Consider the following 21,052-nt stretch of genomic DNA (forward strand, 5'->3'; position numbering starts at 1 on the left):
CCTCGTCTTGTCTGCTAGACCCAACATTAAATCGCTCGTCAACTCGTCCTTCAAGACTTGAAAAGCTTCATCCTGCTTCTTTCCCCACAATGCAGTAATATCAGACGACAAGGTCAAAGTACCTGATTTCTTCTTCCCTGACTGCTTTTTCTGTGGAACGTAACCAACTGTCAAATCATTCAATGGTTTTGCCTTGTTGGAAAAGTGTGGAATAAAACGGCGATAAAATCCTACAAATCCAAGAAAACTTTTCACCTCCTTCACTGTTGTTGGTTTCGGCCAAGAGGTGACAGCTGCAACTTTGTCCGGATCGGGACGTATGACTCCCTCTGAAATGACATAGCCTAAATGTTTCACTTCAGTAGCCCCAAAAATGCATTTGTCTGGATCAAGCTTCAACCGAAACTTTCGCAACCTCTCTAAAACTTTCACCGTCCGATCTTCCAACTCCTGCAAAGTGGCAGCATGAATCAGAATATCATCCAGAAAAATTATGAGTTCCGCCAAGTTCATGTCGCTGAAACAACAATCCATAATGCGCTGAAATGTCATTGGAGCATTCACAAGACCAAATGGTAATCTCTCAAACTCATACAAGCCGAACGGGGTGGTAAATGCCGATATTTTCTTTGCACGCTCCGTCAGAGGTACTTGGTAGTACGCCTTCGAAAGATCCAGACTTGAGAAGAACTTTGCTCCCGTGAGAGTTCGAAACAAGTCCTCAATCTTTGGAAGCGCATAGCTGTCTCTGACGGTACGAGCATTTACCTTTCGGTAATCAACGCACATTCGTAGCGAACCGTTCCGCTTCCTGACCAAGACTATTGGTGAAGCGAAAGGGCTCGTCGAAGGTCTGATGATGTTTGCATCTAACAACTGTTGGATATGCTGCCGAACTTCTTCCAGGTCCTGGGGAGGTATGGGTCGGGGTCTTTGTCTAGTTACGGCACCTGGAATGAGTTCGATATCATGTTCAACTTCAGCTTTATCAAGATCAAAATCTTTTTGGTTGAACACATCTGCAAAGGTCAACAATCGTTTTGTGAAATTCTCTTTCCACACAAGATCAACATCACATCCAAACTGCAATCGTGAAACAAGTTCTGAAATGTCAGCTTTCATTCCTGAGGAGTCACGACTTTCATCACACCACACACGCTCACCACTCTGAGTGTCATTCTGCACCTCACACTGACTGTTCAAATCTTGCAACACACTAGACAGTGCATACTCAGCTTGGATAGCAAACAAATCTGCAATAATCTGCTTTCTTTTCACCGTGATAGGTGAATCGGTGTTATTCACCAGAGTTACCCTCAACCTAGGTAAAGTGTTCACAGCCGTCTTACCACTCAGTACATGCAACCCTTCAGGTAACGTCTCTATCGTTGGTTCCTGTATGAGCACAGAGTCCCTATTCAGTTCAAGACCGTGGCGTACAATACCTCGTACATCAATGACCGAATGAGGTTGTACAACTACATCACTACCCACTAGTCGAACTGGACACAGTCTCCCATTTGCTGACGTCATTGATTCTTTGTATGCAAACGCTGCTTCACACCGAATTGGTATAGTCTTGAGCCACGACCACCCTGCTTGTTGTCCACAATGTTTCTGAAGTACACGCATGGTGTTAGTTCCAACAATGACGGGAACTCTCGTAGAGATTCGAGTATCTGGACAAACAAGGGCTAAAGTCTCAACTTCCTTGTCTGTCCCGCTCACCTCTCGGTGGAGCTGCACGGTTGTCTGAACGACTCCAAGGTAACTCACGTTTTGATCACCTGCTCCTGTAATGTCTAGTACAGCGTCAATCTGCTGCAAAGGTACATCTCTGAGGTACTGTCTATAGAAGGACTCAGAGATGATAGTCACCTGTGACCCACTATCGACTAAACAAGTTGTCTCCGCACCGTTGACGCGAACTCTGGACTCACAGCATGGACCAATCAAGGCCTCAAGTGTGTGGCCTAGTTTTGTACCACCAGTCAATTGAAATTCAGCCAGCACGTCATGGTTTGAAATCGACACAGTCCTTGTTGCAGACAAATTCTTGACACGCACTTGTACTCGGAGTCCAGCTTCTGCAGATCGCGACACAATCTCCGCAGACACTACCTCAACATCAGGGGGTAGCCACTCTGAAGAGCGAGCAATGACAGAAATCTGGTCACCTGGCACGTCATGAAGAATTCCGCTCAACTCTGCAGTCTCCATGGGAGGAATCGCCAAGACCATGTTTATGTTCAATCTGACAGGATGAAGTTCTAGGAGTTTCTTTTCATACACCTCTGCCGCTGTCGTTAGTATACGCTGATGAGAGCTGGTGTCAGACATCGAGGCAGTAGAATCGTTGTGGACCAACACTCGCCCCTTTGCGATGGTCCCCTTCAGTTTAAAGGGAGTTCTGGGAGTCCCTTTCTTCTCCGCCACTCGTTCTCTTGTCTTCGCCTATCTTGTTCTTTCTGCACAACAAGGCGTGCATTAGCGGGCTTAGTACAGTCCCGATAGAAATGTCCATTTTCACCACATTTGTAGCAATAAATCTTTCTTCTGCCCTGCTGTTGTGGAGCCTCCGTCCGCTCCTGCGTGAAGTCAGGAGGTGGTGATGGCGCTGCGTGCGCCCCAACCTGAGCCTTTTGTTTTCCTGCCTCAAGTCCCTCAATTTGACGCACATAACGATACAAGTCGGAGAACGCAGGTTTTGTGTCGCCCGGCATCCCGAACTTGTTCCTCAACTCTAGTGCAAACAAAGAGTCGATCAATCCCTTGGAGAAAGCATAGTAGAGACGTCTCTGGTATTCTTCATTGGAAAAACCTGCAGTCTTCTGAACTTCTTTCATCTTTGTAGACAGAGTCATGAGGAAATCTGCCTTTGTCTGAGTTTTCATCATTCTTGACTGGCACAGTTCCAGATACATCTCTTCAGCTGACTTCAGTTCTCCAAACAGCTTATCGAGGTCCTTGATCAGGTCATCCACAGTTGCATAGTTTTTTCCTCTCACATGTTCATGCGCTGCCCCCTTCAGACTTCTTTTCAGTAGGCCCACTTTGTCTATGACCAAAACGTCATCATTGACTTCAGATGCTTGACGTTTCCATGCTTCGAAGGAAGTTTCCTGTGTTGATGTGGCTGGTAAGCCAGTGAAAACCTTCAGCTTGGGTAGTGACGGAGGTGGTTGCACTTGTACGTTCACCTCTCGCTCTGTGTCCATTCTCCCAGACAGATGTTTGAGTTCACTCTCATAATGAGACTGTAATTCCTGGAGTTGTCGCTGGAGTTCGGCGATTACCCTGTCGTGGTCACCAGAGGTAGTAGTTCCTCCGGTCGCCATGATGAATCACTTGTGATGGACTGCGATATCCCCTCGGGTATGTTGCCTGGTCTTCCGTCTGGCAATATTCTGTCTGGTCAGAGTTGATCCCTATACTGCACTTAGTTATCCTACTGACGACACACTTTAGTCCCTTATTGGGCGCCAGAATTTCAATGTAACCAACTCGGGTGAGTTCATTGCTACATTGAAGGGTGGGATCATGTGTGCGCCTTTCATCCGCAAGTGGCAAACTACAAGTCTGTTGTTTCTTTTCTTTGTTTTATTTTCTCGATGTAAACAATAAAGTAGAACTCTAATTTCAATCCAAAAACTCTGATTCTATATTCCAACCCTAAAAAACTCTAAAAGAAAACTCTGACTACAACTCTGACCAGAACTGAATCCTGTAACACACAAATATCACAACACCATTATCTATGTGTTACCTCAATGTTTGCTGGTCTAAACAAACAAAACAATACACTTCTTGATGTTTCATGTATGTGGTTTGTGTATGCATGTGTGTTGATATGTGTGTGCGGGTGTGTACGGTTTCATGACAAAAAATATGTTTCCAACATCAAAACACACTGTGAATTACTTCTTCAAGTACTTATTCTACTTGCAAAACTTTATAAAACCTTAAATGTTATAACCTAAAATCCTAACTTCAACTTCAATTCCAACCAACAAAAGTTATTCTATCCTCAATACATGACCCTTTCAATCAATCATGTTTCCTGTTTCCTTATAAAGATTAAAATGTAAAACTAACGGCTTCTTCTCAAAATCATACTCTCATACTAAATACTAACGTACTTTTACGTCATTAACAGTACTGAATACAACTGAAGAGCAGTGGCTGGACAATCTCGTATCCATAGCAACGTACAATACTGTGAACAATGTTTTTGTGAGCAGGTTTCTTTCTAAAATCACAAGTCTCCCTGCCATAATGCAGCCTTGAGTATCTTGAATACTAGAAATACTACATGTGCATAATTACAGTCTAGTCCTTACGCGCGATTACCATTTTCTTCAAGAAAATGTGAGGTCTAGATTCACCATAATTCACAACAATGAGATCATTAAAACTCACTAAAAGAATTCTACCCTTTTTCAAGGAAAGATTATTTTCTCTTAAGACATCATCTCATGTCAAAAATGCAACAACTTCTGTTCTATCACTATCAGATCTAGTATAGAACCAGCAATGCTCTTCACTTGTCCACAGCATCAATCATATACTGAAAGCATTTAACAACTGCAGCAACTTACTGCGACACGGACGACTACTTCCGGTAGTGACGTCATACACATGTTCAGTGCTAATTCGTTTTGAATTTAGATTTAAATCAAAATCCAATTTCTATGTTTTCCACAAATAACAGAATGTCCAACATACAAATTATGCTGACAATTCTAAGTATTCTACAAAATCATTCAAGTGCTTTGAAACATGTAGATCTATGCCTATTCAAAACTTAGCATACCGGTGCAAAAAATGGTTGCATGGCTGCCCTCAAAAAATAATAAGTTTCTAGAATACTCTGTCATTTTCCACACCCAAACGATTATAAACACTTGAACTAATCATCAATAAAATGTTTTACATACCTGCTACAAGCAGGACTCCACAATCATTGATACAACAATGATGTTTCAGGGACACCAAAATTTCCCCTGCCTGTCACCTTTTCCCAGTTAAAAGTAGTGCAACCGTACCGGCAAGATGATTTTCACATATCAATACGCCGCACCAAAGTTCCAAATAATTCTGAGTGCTTCTGCAATAATTTTTGACTGAACAAAATATCCTTTTAGCTCAAATATAATTATCAACTCTTATCAAATTTAATGCAAACTTTTAACAAATACAAAAGGATGGGATTTCTGCAATCAATTTACAGCTTGGTGTACTTATCTTCAAAAAAGGAGGTAGTAAACTTTTCAAAGTGGATCCCCTCGAGCTCACCTGATATTCAAACATGGTTCAAGGGAAATAATTTACTGTAGCACAAAACACTATTAGTTCAAACAAGTACAGAATAAAACATCTGAACAGTGGAAGGGAGACAACAACTGTAGTGCTATTTCACACAGTACTACACAAGCACGAAGGTTATATCGCGACGAGTGTCAGTGTGTGTGTGTGTGTGTCAATGTGTGTGTGTGTGAGTGTGAGTGTGTGTGTGTCAGTGTGTGTGAGTGAGTGTGTGTCAGTGTGTGTGTGTCTGTGTGTCAGTGTGTGTCAGTGTGTGTGTCAGTGTGTGTGTGTCTGTGTGTCAGTGTGTGTGTGTGAGAGTGTGTCAGTGTGTGTGTCAGTGTGTGTCAGTGTGTGTGTGTATGTGTGTGTTTGAGTGTGTGTCAGTGTGTGTGTGTGTGTGTGAGTGTGTGTGTGTGTGTGTGTGTGAGTGTGTGTGAGCGTGTGAGTGTGTGTCAGTGTGTGTGTGTCAGTGTGTGTGTGTGTCAGTGTGTGTGTGTCAGTGTGTGTGTGTCAGTGTGTGTCAGTGTGTGTCAGTGTGTGTGTGTGTGAGTGTGTGTGTCCGTGTGTGTGTGTGTGTGTGTGTGTGTGTGTCAGTGTGTGTGTGTGTGTGACTTTTGGACTTATCTGACTTAAGATAGCTTAGTTTCTGACATTTTCTGTCTTTTTTCAGTTGTTTGTTGCTTCCGTGGCCTGCCAGAACTCTGTCAACAACGTGTGGAAAAGCGGCATTCTGTCAGACTGGAGACAGGTCAGTACTTGCCAGTTTGAGGTGGATATTTTTATTGTCTCTTCATATATGGTACGTGTACATCAGCCTTTTAATAGTTATAATCACGTAGAGAACCATTTGAAAGCTGTTGAGTGTTTAGTATGCTGTCTATCTTTGGTTTGATTGTTTGATATGTGGCGGGGTGGTAAGACGTCGGCCTCTTAATCGGAAGGTCGAGGGTTCGAATCCCGGCCGCGGCCGCCTGGTGGGTTAAGTGTGGAGATTTTTCCGATCTCACAGGTCAACTTATGTGCAGACCTGCTTGTGGCTTATCCCCCTTCGTGTGTACACGCAAGCACAAGACCAAGTGCGCACGGAAAAGATCCTGTAATCCATGTCAGAGTTCGGTGGGTTATAGAAACACGAAAATACCCAGCATGCTTCCTCCAAAAGTGGCATATGGCTGCCTAAATGGCCGGGTGAAAACAGCCATACATGTAAAATTCCACTCGTGCAAAAACATGAGTGTACGTGGGAGTTTCAGCCCACAAACGCAGAAGAAGAAGAAGAAGATTGTTTGATGCATGCTTATATCAAACCTGGTTTATTATTGTATAGACCACACAAAATAGAACATTCAGCCTCATCAAATTTGTTGTTTTGCTTTTCTGTTTTTCTTTTTTTATTAAAGTGAGAGCAATTTTATGATTTGAAATAGCAGATAATCCTGTCAGATTACTAAACTGTTAGTTAATACATGACCAGTTTTCTTCATAATGATTAAAATGTTGCATGAAGGCTTTTTACTTACTAGGGTTGTTGTATTTTCTGTATGCAACTGAGACAATGACAAAAGGTGACGTTTTCATGTCAGTATGTCCCAAATGACATCACCAGTACATTTTTCATTCTATCTAATCTGTTTTCGTTCTATTTTTTCAAATAACATGCGTTAACAATTGATTGCCAACTGGAATGGAAGAGCACAAAAAGTGTAACTTGATATGTAGTTTCTCTAGAGGGAAAAACATCTTCCACTTTCATGTCAGTGTGTCCCATGCAACATACATTTGCCAAACAGCTATGTGTAAGTAGATTATTTGTTAGTGGTACAGAAAATACTGATCAACAATCAAAGTCAGTTTTCACATTCATTTTCTACCTATTTCTTATTTGTTTATTCTTTTGGCAATGGTGAAATGTCAGCAATCGTGTGTCATTCGGGACAGTAGACATGACACCTGACCTTTTGTCACTGTCTCAACTACTGTGATGATGCAAAAAGTAAACATGTCATGACCGAAATGTATTGAAGTTATCTTTTTTCGTGTGACAGGTTTTTCTTTGTGCACTGATGCCCTTCCTCATCCTGCCCGTGATTAATGTGGTTGACATGGGAAGCAAGTATTTTGGCAAACGCGAGAAAATCCTGACCTTCGTCACAGCTCCCATCACCAAGTTCATCTACCACATGGTAAGCACTGGAAATCAGTGGATTTGTGTGTGCGTGTGTGTGCAGTCATTTGTGTGTGTTTGACAGACAGACAGACGGACGGACAGATGCATGATCATAGAAAAGGTTTAATGAACTACCATCGCGTGTGTGTGTAGGTGTGTGTGTGAGTGTATGTGTGTGTGTGTTGCTTCTATCTGCCATAAATTGTACAACCTGTAGTCACTAATGTCATGGTCTGAGCACTTTCATTAAATGTGAAACATATAAACTGTGTTCAAGAATGCAGGAATAAATCTGGAAGGTAATTTCTGAATGGCAGTAAAAGGCAACAAACAGTGGGAACTCAATAGTCACAGATAGGTCAAGTAAAAGTGGAAACAGTGGGAACTCAATAGTCACAGATAGGTAAAGTAAAAGTGGAAACAGTGGGAACTCAATAGTCACAGATAGGTCAAGTAAAAGTGGAAACAGTCACGACATGTACTTGTTACGGCTGGAATTTAAGTGTGTATGTCTGTATGTATGTATATTTACTCCTCAGAAATTGTGCGTGCTTCTCTCTGTTTACTACCTAGTCTTCACACACACACACAACACTCCAACCAGGCACAAAGACAAGAACACGGTTACAGCCCTTTGCCCATGTACCTCTATTGAAACAATCAACACAACGTAAACATATTATTTCCCATTCATTCTACAAATCACTCCCACTCAACATGAAAGTTCTATTTCTGTCAAAATACAGAAATCTAACTGCACAGAAATACACACATTTTACTTTCTCATGCAGTCTATAATTCACGTGCACACACGTAGAACACTTTAAGCTTTGTTCCGTGAGAGCCTGTCTGTCTCACTACACACGAAGTCATTGTCTCAAGCAATACTTCTGTCAATATTCATTTCTGTTACACACAGATCAATAAAGTCACGGACGCTCTACGTCTCGTGTTTGTTAACTTGGGGAACTTATTTCCACGTAACTCTCTCGCTGGTTACTTCTTGCCAGTCGTACTCACACCATTCAGTGGCACGTACTGGTCCACCCCACCCACGCAAACTGTCTTCGCGTGGTGGAATGGGACGGGGTCCCCGTTCTACAGCGCTTCACGCTGACTCCCTCCTGCGCTCCCACAGCTCACGGCTCGGGACGTAATGGGCGGAACCTCCCGTCTCGTCTCCCCACTTCCGCGACCCCCTCGGCCCGGGATGCTAAAATACACAAGTTTAAACTACCATAAGTCTCCATACTCGAATAAACTTTTCTACTCAATAATACTGCCGTTCTACCGTCAACTAACTTATGCGGTTACAGTATATACACCCGCTTACTCATAAGCGACTTCATTTCCGAAAAACATGTAAACATTCCCTTTTCAACAATGGCTGACAACAGCGCACGCTTTTCAGCCAATTCACACATGACTCTCCCGGTCATTTCTCAAGTCAATATTTCCGAGCAAAATAATATCTCCGAGCAAAATATCAATTCAATAAATACCTGTAAACACAGCAGTTGAATCCAACGATTCAATACCGCGGCACGAGTCCAACGACCTCTAGCGCCCGGTGAGAAACTTTACCAGCAGGAGACCCTTCTTCTCCCCTCAGTGGTCTGTAAAGCTCTGCCTGTCCTACAGTCTATAAAACGCGACCTCAGTTAATACTCTTCTCTGATTGGTCACATCTCACACGTGACAGCACTGCACTGCACCAGTGACATTCCACCGTGCGGTGCCCACTCAAAGTTTGTGGCCCATGAAATTTTGTACACCTGCGTCACATAACTCCAATATAAAATTATGTGCAAATCCGTTTGTCACAACATGTACTTATGGTATATGCAAAAAGAATCAAAGTATGTAATTGTGTATTTTGACAGCTGTCTTACATCCTGTTCCTGTGCGGCTACACCTACATGTTACTGGTGGACTTCATGCAGTATCCGTCTCCGCTGGAAATCGTCCTCATGCTTTGGATTCTCTCCTTTTTCATTGGAGAGATACACACTGTAAGTATCCCAGTCAGACCTGTAGCCTGAAATTTCAAAGATTTGTGTTGTGATTGTGGAATTTGACGTTTTTGTGAATATGTGACCCTCCACCACGGCATGAGTCGCATGTCACCTTTGCATGATTTTCATATTTTTACATTTTCCTAAAGAGTTTTTTATGCTCTATCCAGTGGTGAAACCCGTTTTAGAAAAGAGCAAAAACTGTTTGAGTTATAAGCCTGTGACTAAGGTGACCCTCACGCTGTTACCATACACTCTCCGGACTTATATCAAGTCTAGCGCAGAACCGCGCGAGGTGACATGCGACTCATTTCGTGGTGGAGGGTCACATATGTTCATCCCTTCTCTGCCAGGGGAATTTCATTAAAACAATGAGGTTGAAAAACAAAAGAAATCGGTACTCACCAACACAAAACAAAATAAATCGGTACTCACCAACACAAAACAAAAGAAATCGGTACTCACCAACACAAAACAAAATAAATCGGTACTCACCAACACAAAACAAAAGAAATCGGTACTCACCAACACAAAACAAAAGAAATCGGTACTCACCAACACAAAACAAAAGAAATCGGTACTCACCAACACAAAACAAAAGAAATCGGTACTCACCAACACAAAACAAAAGAAATCGGTACTCACCAACACAAACTCAGCACAGACAAAGTATGTGTGTTGGTGAGTACCGATTTCCTTTGCTTTTCAACTTTGCTTTCACCTACAGTCATCTTGTTGTTTAGATTTGTTAAAAATGAGATACAAAAAATTGTAACATTGGGACGGAAAAAGAGATAAAGTGAAAAGAACTATTGCAGTACACTCCGTGCAAGAAGGAGGTATATCTATTCCAAATATAAAAACATACATTATGTCTTTAAAATTATTGTGGATGAGAAAAAATTTTCTTGGTCCCAAGTGGAGGGAAATTCTCTTGCGCAACTGTCCGGAGGTTGAATCAGTCCGAAATTTCGGACCCAAAATATTAGCAAGAACAAATGTCAATCCTTTTTGGAGAGATGTTTTTGAAGCATATTTGGAATATTATGGAACATTGGAAGTTACAACTAAAGATGAAGTTCTTGCAGAACCTCTGTTCTTCAACAACAAGTTTAAAATTGGTAATAATTCCTTTCATTATAAAAATTGGTCAGACAAAGGTGTTTTTTATGTGAAAGATTTGTTACAAGAAAATGGAGTGTTTTTGGATGTGGAAAGCTTTAACACAAAGTATTCACTTTCTGTCAATTTCTTGGAATACTATGGATGTATTAATAGTATAAAATCATACTTGCTCAAACATAACACTGTTGTGGAAGATAACCAATGTATGCCCTGCATAAAGGCTATTAACTGTATTACAAAGGATTCAAAAGGATCTAAGGTGTTCTATGACGTGTTGATAGGTAAAGCTTGTATTCCAAACGCATGTACAAACTGGGAAAAAATACTAACACAAACACCAGTTGAATGGCCAAAAATATTTAACGTTACTAGGAAAATTCAAGAAACAAAATTAAAGTGGTTTCAGATAAAAATAAATAACCGAATACTTGTAACAAACTCAGTCCTTAAGGAAATGAAAGTTGTTAATAGTAATTTATGTAATTTTTGCAAAGTTGAAAAAGATTCGATTTACCATTACTTATGCAAGTGCCAACATGTCAGAACCTTTTGGGCTGAGTTTGAACAATTTCTAAAAAGGAAATGTGACAACTGTATTAGACTAAACCTTACTGATAACTTGATACTTTTTGGTTTTGACAGTAACATAAAGACAGATCAAGGCTTTGATTTCATACGCTAAATTTTTTGTTTATAAATGTAGAATCAATAACATCAGACCATGTTTACGTGTATTTTTGAAAGAATTATCTTATCTACATAAAATTGACCAATATGTTTACAGTATTAATATGAAACAATATCAGTTTACCCTTAAATGGGCTCCATATAATGCATTATTAGCTGCCATATAAATTATGTATTATGTTGTTTTGTCAAATATTTATGTACCTTGAATTGTTTGACAATTAATTCATGCATGCCTGAATAAAAAATGTTGAAGAAAAAAAAAAAAAATTGTAACATACCAGGCAAAACAACCACCAAAAAACAGATTAAATTACATATCTTATCCCAACTCGCATATATAGCAATTAACCCTAGTTCAGTGCTGGCAACGCTGTACGCGTCCCCTTGGTAACAAGGAAGACGCCTCTAAAAAAGAGTCACCCTGACCCATAACAGGGACAAGGCCAGACCGAGATCGAGGCTGCCTTCCGTATGCGCGCGCATTTAAGTCATTCCAACCTCAGCGTTCACACGCGGTGGTCGCATTATTTCTACGCTCCGGCTGTTGCAGCCTTTGTGACTTCGTCTCTGACTTTGTCACTTTCCCCTTGGTCTGTTCTTCATGTTGTTCTACTCTACAGCCTGTTGTGGGTGAGATCTTTCCCCTTGGTCTGTTCTTCATGTTGTTCTACTCTACAGCCTGTTGTGGGTGAGATCTTTCCTAAATTTTTCACGTTTTGGCTCCATTGTTCCCGCAATTTGTACTTGTAAAATGTTCTCCAAATTTGTTTTCTTGAGTTCATTTGTGTCATGGCTGACAGCGGCAAGAAGGGGCATCCTCCCAAGCAGGTACCTGCTGAGGCTGCCCCCTCTGGAAAAACGCCTAGGAAAACGAAGCGTTCTGGCCAGGCTATAGTTAGTGTGATGGAGCCGTCTTCTAAAAAAATCTATGGATGTTCTGATTGATTTACCGGTGACCACGTCTTCGTCTGTTAAGTCTGCTGACAAGGTGGTTAAGGAGCCTAGCTGCTCAGGATGCTGGTGACGTTCGCTCCCTCCTGCCGAGTGTCCGTCCTTCCGGTATGCATACAGCGTTACCAGCACTGAACTAGGGTTAATTGCTATATGTGAGTTGGGTAAGTATATTAATCAAATGAAAATTTATTATTAAAATTTTTGAATATGGTCTCCAGGGGAGACAATCAGCAGGCTGCAAGTCAAAGGGCGCTTTACAGCTGTTGTCTCCTGCAGGGTTCGTACAGGTCATGGAAAACCTGGAAAGTCATGGAATTTGATTTTTAATTTTTCAGGCCTGGAAAGTCATGGAATTTCACTTCAAGCCATGGAAAGTCATGGAATTTAACAAAAATAAGAAAGAAAAAAAATTAACCTTTAGCACGCCAGCGGCGATTTTTGTCGCCCAGCCATTCCCCCCCCCCTTTGCCAGCCAGCGGCGATTTGCGTCGCCAGCACAAGGCTTGTTCGTATGACCAACTTCTCGTTCGTATTTGCATACGAGAATAACGGTATTTTTAACGGTACTTGAGCCAAAGCGAGTCTCACTTCCTTCCGTTATCTCGTCGTGTTGTCTGCGCTGCATTTGAGTCGGTTTCGTCGAAGTTTTCCTCTTTTGTTTTTGCATTGATAAAGTACTTTAGCGCTTCAACAAGCAAGATGGAGGATGATGAGTTTGAAATTTTCTTTCGAGTTGTTTCTTGACATCAAAAAGTATGCGGAATCGGAACGAATTACCGAGGAAGATCTTCGCAATGAACTGTGTATCGCGGTGAAAAAAATGACAGTTCGTCAAGTCACAGTGATGGTTACGAAACGGAATTTACAAAAGTGCAGATGGATACAAACAGTGGCTGGTCCAGTTTAGGGAAATGACAGGACCAGCAAACATTACCGATAATCTGACTGCGTAGCAAATGCTTGACTTGCTTGTCGAAGAGACACTGCGTAGAAACTAACTCAAATTCAGTGCAAAGCAAGCCAGTGTCAAAACTGGCAGTGACAAGACGTAAAAAGTTTGATTGTTCGAAAATGGCGACCTGTGGATCTAGTCATGGAAAATGTTATTGAGGCTCATGGAAAGTCTTGGAAAAGTCATGGAATTTTGATTCTAAAAACCAGTGGGGACCCTGCTCCTGTATGAGTCTATTTTTTCTTTACGATGTCACCAGTAAGCAAACGTGATACCTTTTATGGCAGTCAAGGGATCAGGTGCGAGAGAATCCACTTACTGTGATCTGGTCGTAGTAAACCAATTTGTATATAGTTCTGAACTTGCTGATTTAATTGTGATGATCAGTTTATATATATCTATATATATATTACCGTGATCGTTGAGTCATACATTGAAACTTATTTATATTATTATATATATATATATATATAATGAGATGCAGTTGAACAGTTTTTGTAAAGGTTCACAGTGAGTAAATTATATTCAATTTGTTTTCAGTATTATAATCTGTTTGTAATTTCAATGCTTTCAGCATAAAACAGAAAATTGCAATTTTTCCTTTTTCTGCTTTTCCTGTATGGAGTTCTTATCACATTGACTTATTCCTTTTTGTTGTCCAGTTCATCGCCTTTCCCTCGCCAACGATACGGGGTAAAATACGGGACTGGTTCACATTTCTCAACCGACTAGAGTTAGCGAATTTGCTAGTGGCTTTCATTGGCTTTGCCATGCGTACCAACAGCGACTACTACACTACGGCCAAAACAGTCTACTGCATCAATGCCGTCATCTTCTTCATCCGCATCATTAAGGTCTACATTGCCAACAGTCACCTGGGTCCCAAGCTCTACATGATTATCAGAATGGTAATGTTGCTCCCTGTGTGTGTAGTTGACTGTGTATTCATTAACCCCTTCACTGCCCACCCCGTATGTAATACGTGGTCATTTTCGGTTTTTCCTACGCCCATAACCGTATCTCATATGTGGGATTTGTGTCAACAACATTTCAGGACATTTCTGAAAACTAAATGGGAGGTAACCACTGTCCAAGTACTTGTAAGGGTTCTAAACACAGTTCTTTCCCATAGACCGTTCGGATAATGCTGTTATACTGTGGCAGTGAAGGGGTTAAACAAGTAGAAATCAGTGACTGTTGGGAGAGGGCATTGTGTTGTTGCATAGCAGCAAAATTAATCTGTTATGAGTGCACCAGTTTGATGCACAGTCTGTTTTTAAGTCAAAACCAAATAGAGTTTGTTGTGCTTTCAGCAGTCGGATTCAGAGAGCAAACTTACAGAATGAATATACTCATCAAGTTTTTAAACTGGTGTCAACTTCGTCTGTTCTACCGATCATTACTGATATGGCCACACACAAAAACATAGGGTAGGTAGGTAGGTAGGTAGGCCAAAACTTAACAGAGATTTAATCTATATTGCAAAAGTGACGCAAATAATTAATGTCTTTTGTTTAGAGTTTCCCCAAAAGTGAGGTGCACACCAAGTCTGAAGTTTCGATCTCTTCTGGTTTTTTTTCTTTTTCTTTTTGTTGTTGCTGTTTGGGATGGTTTTGTTGTTGCTGTTTGGGATGGTTTTGTTGTTGCTGTTTGGGATGGTTTTGTTGTTGCTGTTTGGGATGGTTTTGTTGTTGCTGTTTGGGATGTTGCTGTTTGGGATGGTTTTGTTGTTGCTGTTTGGGATGGTTTTGTTGTTGCTGTTTGGGATGTTGCTGTTTGGGATGGTTTTGTTGTTGCTGTTTGGGATGGTTTTGTTGTTGCTGTTTGGGATGGTTTTGTTGTTGCTGTTTGGGATGGTTTCGTTGTTGCTGTTTGGGATGTTGCTGTTTGGGATGGTTTTGTTGTTGCTGTTTGGGATGGTTTTGTTGTTGCTGTTTGGGATGGTTTTGTTGTTGCTGTTTGGGATGTTGCTGTTTGGGATGGTTTTGTTGTTGCTGGTGGGGGTAGTTAAAGGGTTGGCAGCAGGATTTTTATCTGGGTCCTGATATATACCTGATGTTTTCAACTTTGTTCTCATGCAACCTTTTGCTGACCGTGGCAATTTTCATGGAGATTTCATGGCTATTTTTGTACACAGGTGGAGGAGCTGATGATGTTCATGGTGGTGCTGGTGGTGTTCCTGCTGGCCTACGGGGTGTGCAGTCAGGGGCTGATGTACAAGAGGCGGGAGCCGTCCTTCGAGATTGTCAAAGACATTATCCAGTTCCCCTACTGGCAGCTGTATGGCGAGATCTTTCTGGAGGAAATTCAGAGTCAGTGGAGCTTCTTTGATATCATTTTGTTTTCAGTACTTAATTTGTCTTACCTTCTGCAGAGTCAGTGGAGCTTCTTTGATATCATTTTGTTTTCAGTACTTAATTTGTCTTACCTTCTGCAGAGTCAGCGGAGCTTCTTTGATATCATTTTGTTTTCAGTACTTAATTTGTCTTACCTTCTGCAGAAATCAAAAAACAAATAGACTGCAAACATTCCAAACTTCAGAATAAAAAAACAAGAAAGGTATGATATGTTATTGGAACGTTTAATTATGAAAAAACTAATTTTACGGTCGCTGGTCTTTGACCTAGCGTTTTTTTTAAAGTGGACAGACAGACAAACGCTTAAAATGCAGAAAATAAACTTAATGACAAATTATCCAGAAGCTTGCTCAGAAGATACAAGCGAGACAATGATTAATGATGAAATTCTTACCTTCTGCATGGAATCCCTGCACTCACACAGAATAAAAACAACAACAGAAGCAGCAGTGGATAGCCTGGGTTATCTGTGGATGCACTGATGCCCATGTACATATACATTCTTTGTATTGCCAAAACAGATTTAATCAAATTGACAGAAAAGCATCAAGATGTGATTGCTCTCATGAAATGATCAACACAGTGAAAACTGAAACTGATTGATTGATTGATTAATTGATTGACCAATGGACTGATTGATTGATTGATTGACCAATGAACTGATACATTGGTCAGTTGTTCTATCCGTTGATGGATTGATTGATCTCTGGACTGGTTGATCTCTGGGTGATTGGATTGCTTATTAGAAGACTAGTTTCATGGATAAATGTGACCCTCCACCACGAAATGAGTCGCATGTCACCTCGCGCGTTTCTGCGCTAGGCTTAATATAAGTCCGGGGAGTGTCTGGTAACAGTGTGAGGGTCACCTTAGTCACAGGCTTATAACTCAAACAGTTTGCGCTCTTTTCTAAAACGGTTTTCACCACTGGATAGAGCATAAAAAACTCTTCAGGAAAATGTACAAATATGAAAATCATGCAAAGGTGACATGCGACTCATTTCGTGGTGGAGGGTCACAATGATCATTTGTGTTGATGATTTAAACAAGGATGAATGTAAGAATTCACTGGTTGAATGATTCATCGATTTGTTTGTTTTTAAAAATTATTTTTCAATTATCTTTTGCAGCTGACACTGACTGCATTGCCAGACTGGCCAATGGAACAACCCTGCTCCCCTACGAAAACACATGTCGTGAGTCCTATTGGCTGGTCTACATCATGCTGGGACTCTACCTGCTGGTAGGAAATGTACTGCTGCTCAACCTGCTCATCGCTATCTTCAGGTCAGTCGGGACAACTTTTACAGGAGATTGGGACAGGGGATCCGGTTGGGTGAGATTGGGACAGGGGATCCGGTTGGGTGAGATTGGGACAGGGGATCCGGTTGGGTGAGATTGGGACAGGGGATCCGGTGGGGTGGAGGTGTGGTTTGGGGTTATTGAAGGGCAGAATAGGCATTCTTCCATGTTTTTGTATGGATATCCATGCTTTCAGAACTAGGTCACTGGGGCTGTTCTTACAAAATCATAAGTTATGTTCACACTATACATGTATACCCGAATAGTTTCTCATTCTCAGTGGCCTAATTTTTGACCCTAATTTTCTGATTTATTTATACAATAATGTTTTGTTTTGTTTTGCTACAGTGATTTTTTTAAACTTTTTTTCCAGTCATGTGTTCAACCAGGTGGAAGAGAACTCGGTGGAGATCTGGAAGTACCAGATGTACTTCCTGGTGATGGAGTTTCAGTGCAAGTCCAAGATCCCACCCCCTGTCTCCATCGTTCAGCACCTCTACGAGCTCATCCGCTTCTTTGCCAAGCGCTACTGCTGTGGGAAAAAGAAACACAGTTAGTTGGTTGATGCTTGCTTATGGGTGGGATTCTTCCGATATATGTGACCCTCCACCACGAAATGAGTCGCATGTCACCTCGCGCGGTTCTGCGCTAGGCTTCATATACGTCCGGGGAGTGTCTGGTCACGGTGTGAGGGTCACCTTAGTCACAGGCTTATAACTCAAACAGTTTTCGCTCTTTTCTAAAACGGTTTTCACCACTAGATAGAGCATACAAAACTCTATAAGAAAATGTAAAAATATGAAAATCATGAAAATGTGACATGCGACTCATTTCGTCATGGCGGGTCACATATTTTTTGGTTGTTGTTTGGTTCAGGATTCATGACAATTTTCAGTCCCACCCATGTTTATAGTTCGCTGGATTGGCTCTATGCAATACACTACATATTTATAGTTCGCTGGATTGGCTCTATGCAATACACTAAATATTTATAGTTCGCTGGATTGGCTCTATGCAATACACTACATATTTATAGTTCGCTGGATTGGCTCTATGCAATACACTACATATTTATAGTTCGCTGGATTGGCTCTGTGCAATACACTACATATTTATAGTTCGCTGGATTGGCTCTGTGCAATACACTACATGTTTATAGTTCGCTGGATTGGCTCTATGCAATACACTACATATTTATAGTTCGCTGGATTGGCTCTATGCAATACACTACATATTTATAGTTCGCTGGATTGGCTCTATGCAATACACTACATATTTATAGTTCGCTGGATTGGCTCTATGCAATACACTACATGTTTATAGTTCGCTGGATTGGCTCTATGCAATACACTACATATTTAAACAGCCAATAGCTCGTTACACAAACTGGGCTTGGCGCGTTTTTGCTTTACTCATTTCGAATGTTGTACTCCGATGTAAAGTTTGCATAGGATGGCACAGTGGTACGCAGTGGACACTCACAGGCTAGGAGAGGTGGAGAATTGTGCAGAATTGCGGTGAAAGTAGACGGGCGCAATGGCTTGGTGGTAAGACGCCGGCCTCCAAAGCGGCAGGTCGTGGGGTTGAATCCTGGCCGCGCCTGGTGGGGTAAGGTGGAGATTTTTCCGATCTCCCAGGTGCACACGGAAAAGATCCTGTAATCCATGTCAGAGTTTGGTGGGTTATAGCAAGAGGAAAATACCCAGCATGCTTCCTCCGAAAGGGGCGAATGGCTGCCTAAATGGCGGGGTAAGAACGGTCAAACACGTAAAACTCCACTCCTGCAAAAACGTGAGTGAACGGGGGAGTTTCAGCCCACGAACGCAGAAGAAGAAGGCGGTGAAAGTGAGATTCTCTGGATAATATATGGGGAAAGAGACTTGCATGGAGTGAAGAAAGGAAGAGGACATGGTCCTATTTCTTTTAACGGCAGAAAGACCAACCAATCGCTGTTTTTTTATGCTTTCTCCGGAAGTTGACGACTCTTTGCTCAAAACTTGCTTCGCACAGCAATCCGATGAAAGCACCCATCTCTCATGTTTCTATTCCCTCTTTGTTCTCCTCCTCCTCCAAAATTATTACAGTTGTATCTGCGTCAGGAGTTGCATTTTTTCTCACGAGTTTGTTGTCATAGAGTTGTACCATCTTCCCAGAATGCAGCGCGCTCGGAGCAGCTATGTCACCTGATCTAGAAACCTCAAAACAACATCATGTGATTGAAGAAACAACGGCAAAGAGAATCTCACTTTCCTGCCATTCTGTGCAATTCTATACTATTCTCCGCCTTTCATTACCCTTTGTGTGAGCCAGGCTTAAGAATGCCAGAAAAAAAGCCCTCAGAAAGTAGATTCAAAATCCAGGATAGGTTTATGAATGAAACGTTTGATACGATACAGAAAAACTCGATCTTAAGACCCCTCAGACCAAATTTCGGTTACATTCGAAGCTGTTAAACAGAGGTACCATAGTCTGGGCGACAGGGTCCATGTCCAGTTGTTGGGTTCCAGTATTGCAGATGTGCACATTTTTAAAATACATGATCACATATTTCAGGCCTCTAACCATGCGTTTAAATTCATGTACACCTGCACTGATGCACAGGCAAACACAGACAGACAAAACGCTCAATAACCTCTTTCTGGATCTTATTAAGCCATGTTGTTTGCTCTGCAGCTCAATCCTTTTCAACACACCACCTGAATTACCTGGCACTGTTTGAGAAGGAAATGATGGCCAACTACTTACGACGACTCAAGTTCAAATCCATGGATTCCATGGACAGGAGATTCACAAAACTGCAGAAGCGGTAAGATATGTTATTTCTCTGCTTAAAAACTGTGTGTTTGTTGTAATTTGTTAAAAAAATTTTAAGAGTGGTTCTGTTTGAATGCATAAAAAATAAACACATGCACACACAGTGTATCTACACCACTTCGTCTACCTCTCTGTTTGTGAAGAAGCAGCTGAGGGGCAGTGGAGTGAAACAAAACTGATGGAATGCAGGCAGACAGAGATGCATGCACTTACACATACTACAATAATCACACCCAGAGGGAGGTAGGGGCAGGTGCATATACTGGCCTACACAGATGGGTAGCGAGACCGTTTTCTCATGGATGCATGAATATATGCATGCACACACACACCCACACGCACAAACACATAAAAATGTCTTTGCCCGGATTTGACTGCCAATTGCTCTGTCTCTCTCTTTCCCTCTCTGTCTGTCTGCTGGCTGCCAGCCTACTTGCCTGTCGGTTTGTCTTTGTCTGTGGCCCTCTGCAGCTCTCTTTTCTAACCACTGACAACACCAAAAAATAACGAAATTGTCAAACGCTTAATTTCTCACGACCTTGATCTTCTGCAGCATCGACATGCTGAACAAGATCATCGAGGACCGCCACGTCGAAGATGAGCTGGCGATGCAGGCTTCCCTGCGTCTCGGTGATGGCCTCAAAGTGTTGAGCGCCACCGTGAACCGACCGTCGTCCCTGCCAGAGTCTGCATCAACACCTGTCCTGGCAGCCTCAAAGCCCCCCAGGCCTGCAGCGCCACCTATGGGTCTGAAGGAATCTGCGCCACCTATGGGTCTGAGGGACACCATAACATCACAGCTGAAAGAGGATTCCACATATGGTCCGGAGCAGAGGGTAGATGAGGGAGCAACCAAGCAAGAGAAAGTGGAGAGGGAAACCAAAGTTGCTTTCAACCTGGTGAGTGTATATCAATGTGCAATGAAAGGTTGCTGTCAAGAAAGAGTTGTGGTGGAATGTGTTTTTATTCAGTGCACGGCTGGTCAAGAGGGGATGGCAATGAAAGGTTGCTGTCAAGAAAGAGTTGTGGTGGAATTTGTTTTTATTCAGTGCACGGCTGGTCAAGAGGGGATGGGAATGAAAGGTTGGTGTCAAGAAAGAGTTGTGGTGGAATTTGTTTTTATTCAGTGCACGGCTGGTCAAGAGGGGATGGGAATGAAAGGTTGGTGTCAAGAAAGAGTTGTGGTGGAATTTGTTTTTATTCAGTGCACGGCTGGTCAAGAGGGGATGGGAATGAAAGGTTGGTGTCAAGAAAGAGTTGTGGTGGAATTTGTTTTTATTCAGTGCACGGCTGGTCAAGAGGGGATGGCAATGAAAGGTTGCTGTCAAGAAAGAGTTGTGGTGGAATGTGTTTTTATTCAGTGCACGGC

General features: G+C 41.9%; 1 protein-coding gene across 1 annotated transcript in view; it reads left to right on the plus strand.

Annotated features, from left to right (window-relative positions):
* The window catches only part of LOC138981125 (transient receptor potential cation channel subfamily M member-like 2), an 86,218-nt gene that overhangs the window by 56,982 nt on the left and 8,184 nt on the right, over nt 1–21,052 (plus strand). Inside the window, exons 17-25 of the mRNA XM_070353965.1 lie at nt 5,978–6,055; nt 7,353–7,490; nt 9,358–9,486; nt 13,873–14,118; nt 15,348–15,522; nt 16,698–16,854; nt 17,243–17,421; nt 19,543–19,675; nt 20,237–20,582. Of these exons, the coding sequence (XP_070210066.1) occupies nt 5,978–6,055; nt 7,353–7,490; nt 9,358–9,486; nt 13,873–14,118; nt 15,348–15,522; nt 16,698–16,854; nt 17,243–17,421; nt 19,543–19,675; nt 20,237–20,582 (1,581 nt within the window). The remainder of the gene's footprint in view (nt 1–5,977; nt 6,056–7,352; nt 7,491–9,357; nt 9,487–13,872; nt 14,119–15,347; nt 15,523–16,697; nt 16,855–17,242; nt 17,422–19,542; nt 19,676–20,236; nt 20,583–21,052) is intronic.

The sequence above is a fragment of the Littorina saxatilis genome, linkage group LG12 (genome assembly GCF_037325665.1).
Source record: "Littorina saxatilis isolate snail1 linkage group LG12, US_GU_Lsax_2.0, whole genome shotgun sequence".
NCBI lineage: Eukaryota > Metazoa > Mollusca > Gastropoda > Littorinimorpha > Littorinidae > Littorina > Littorina saxatilis.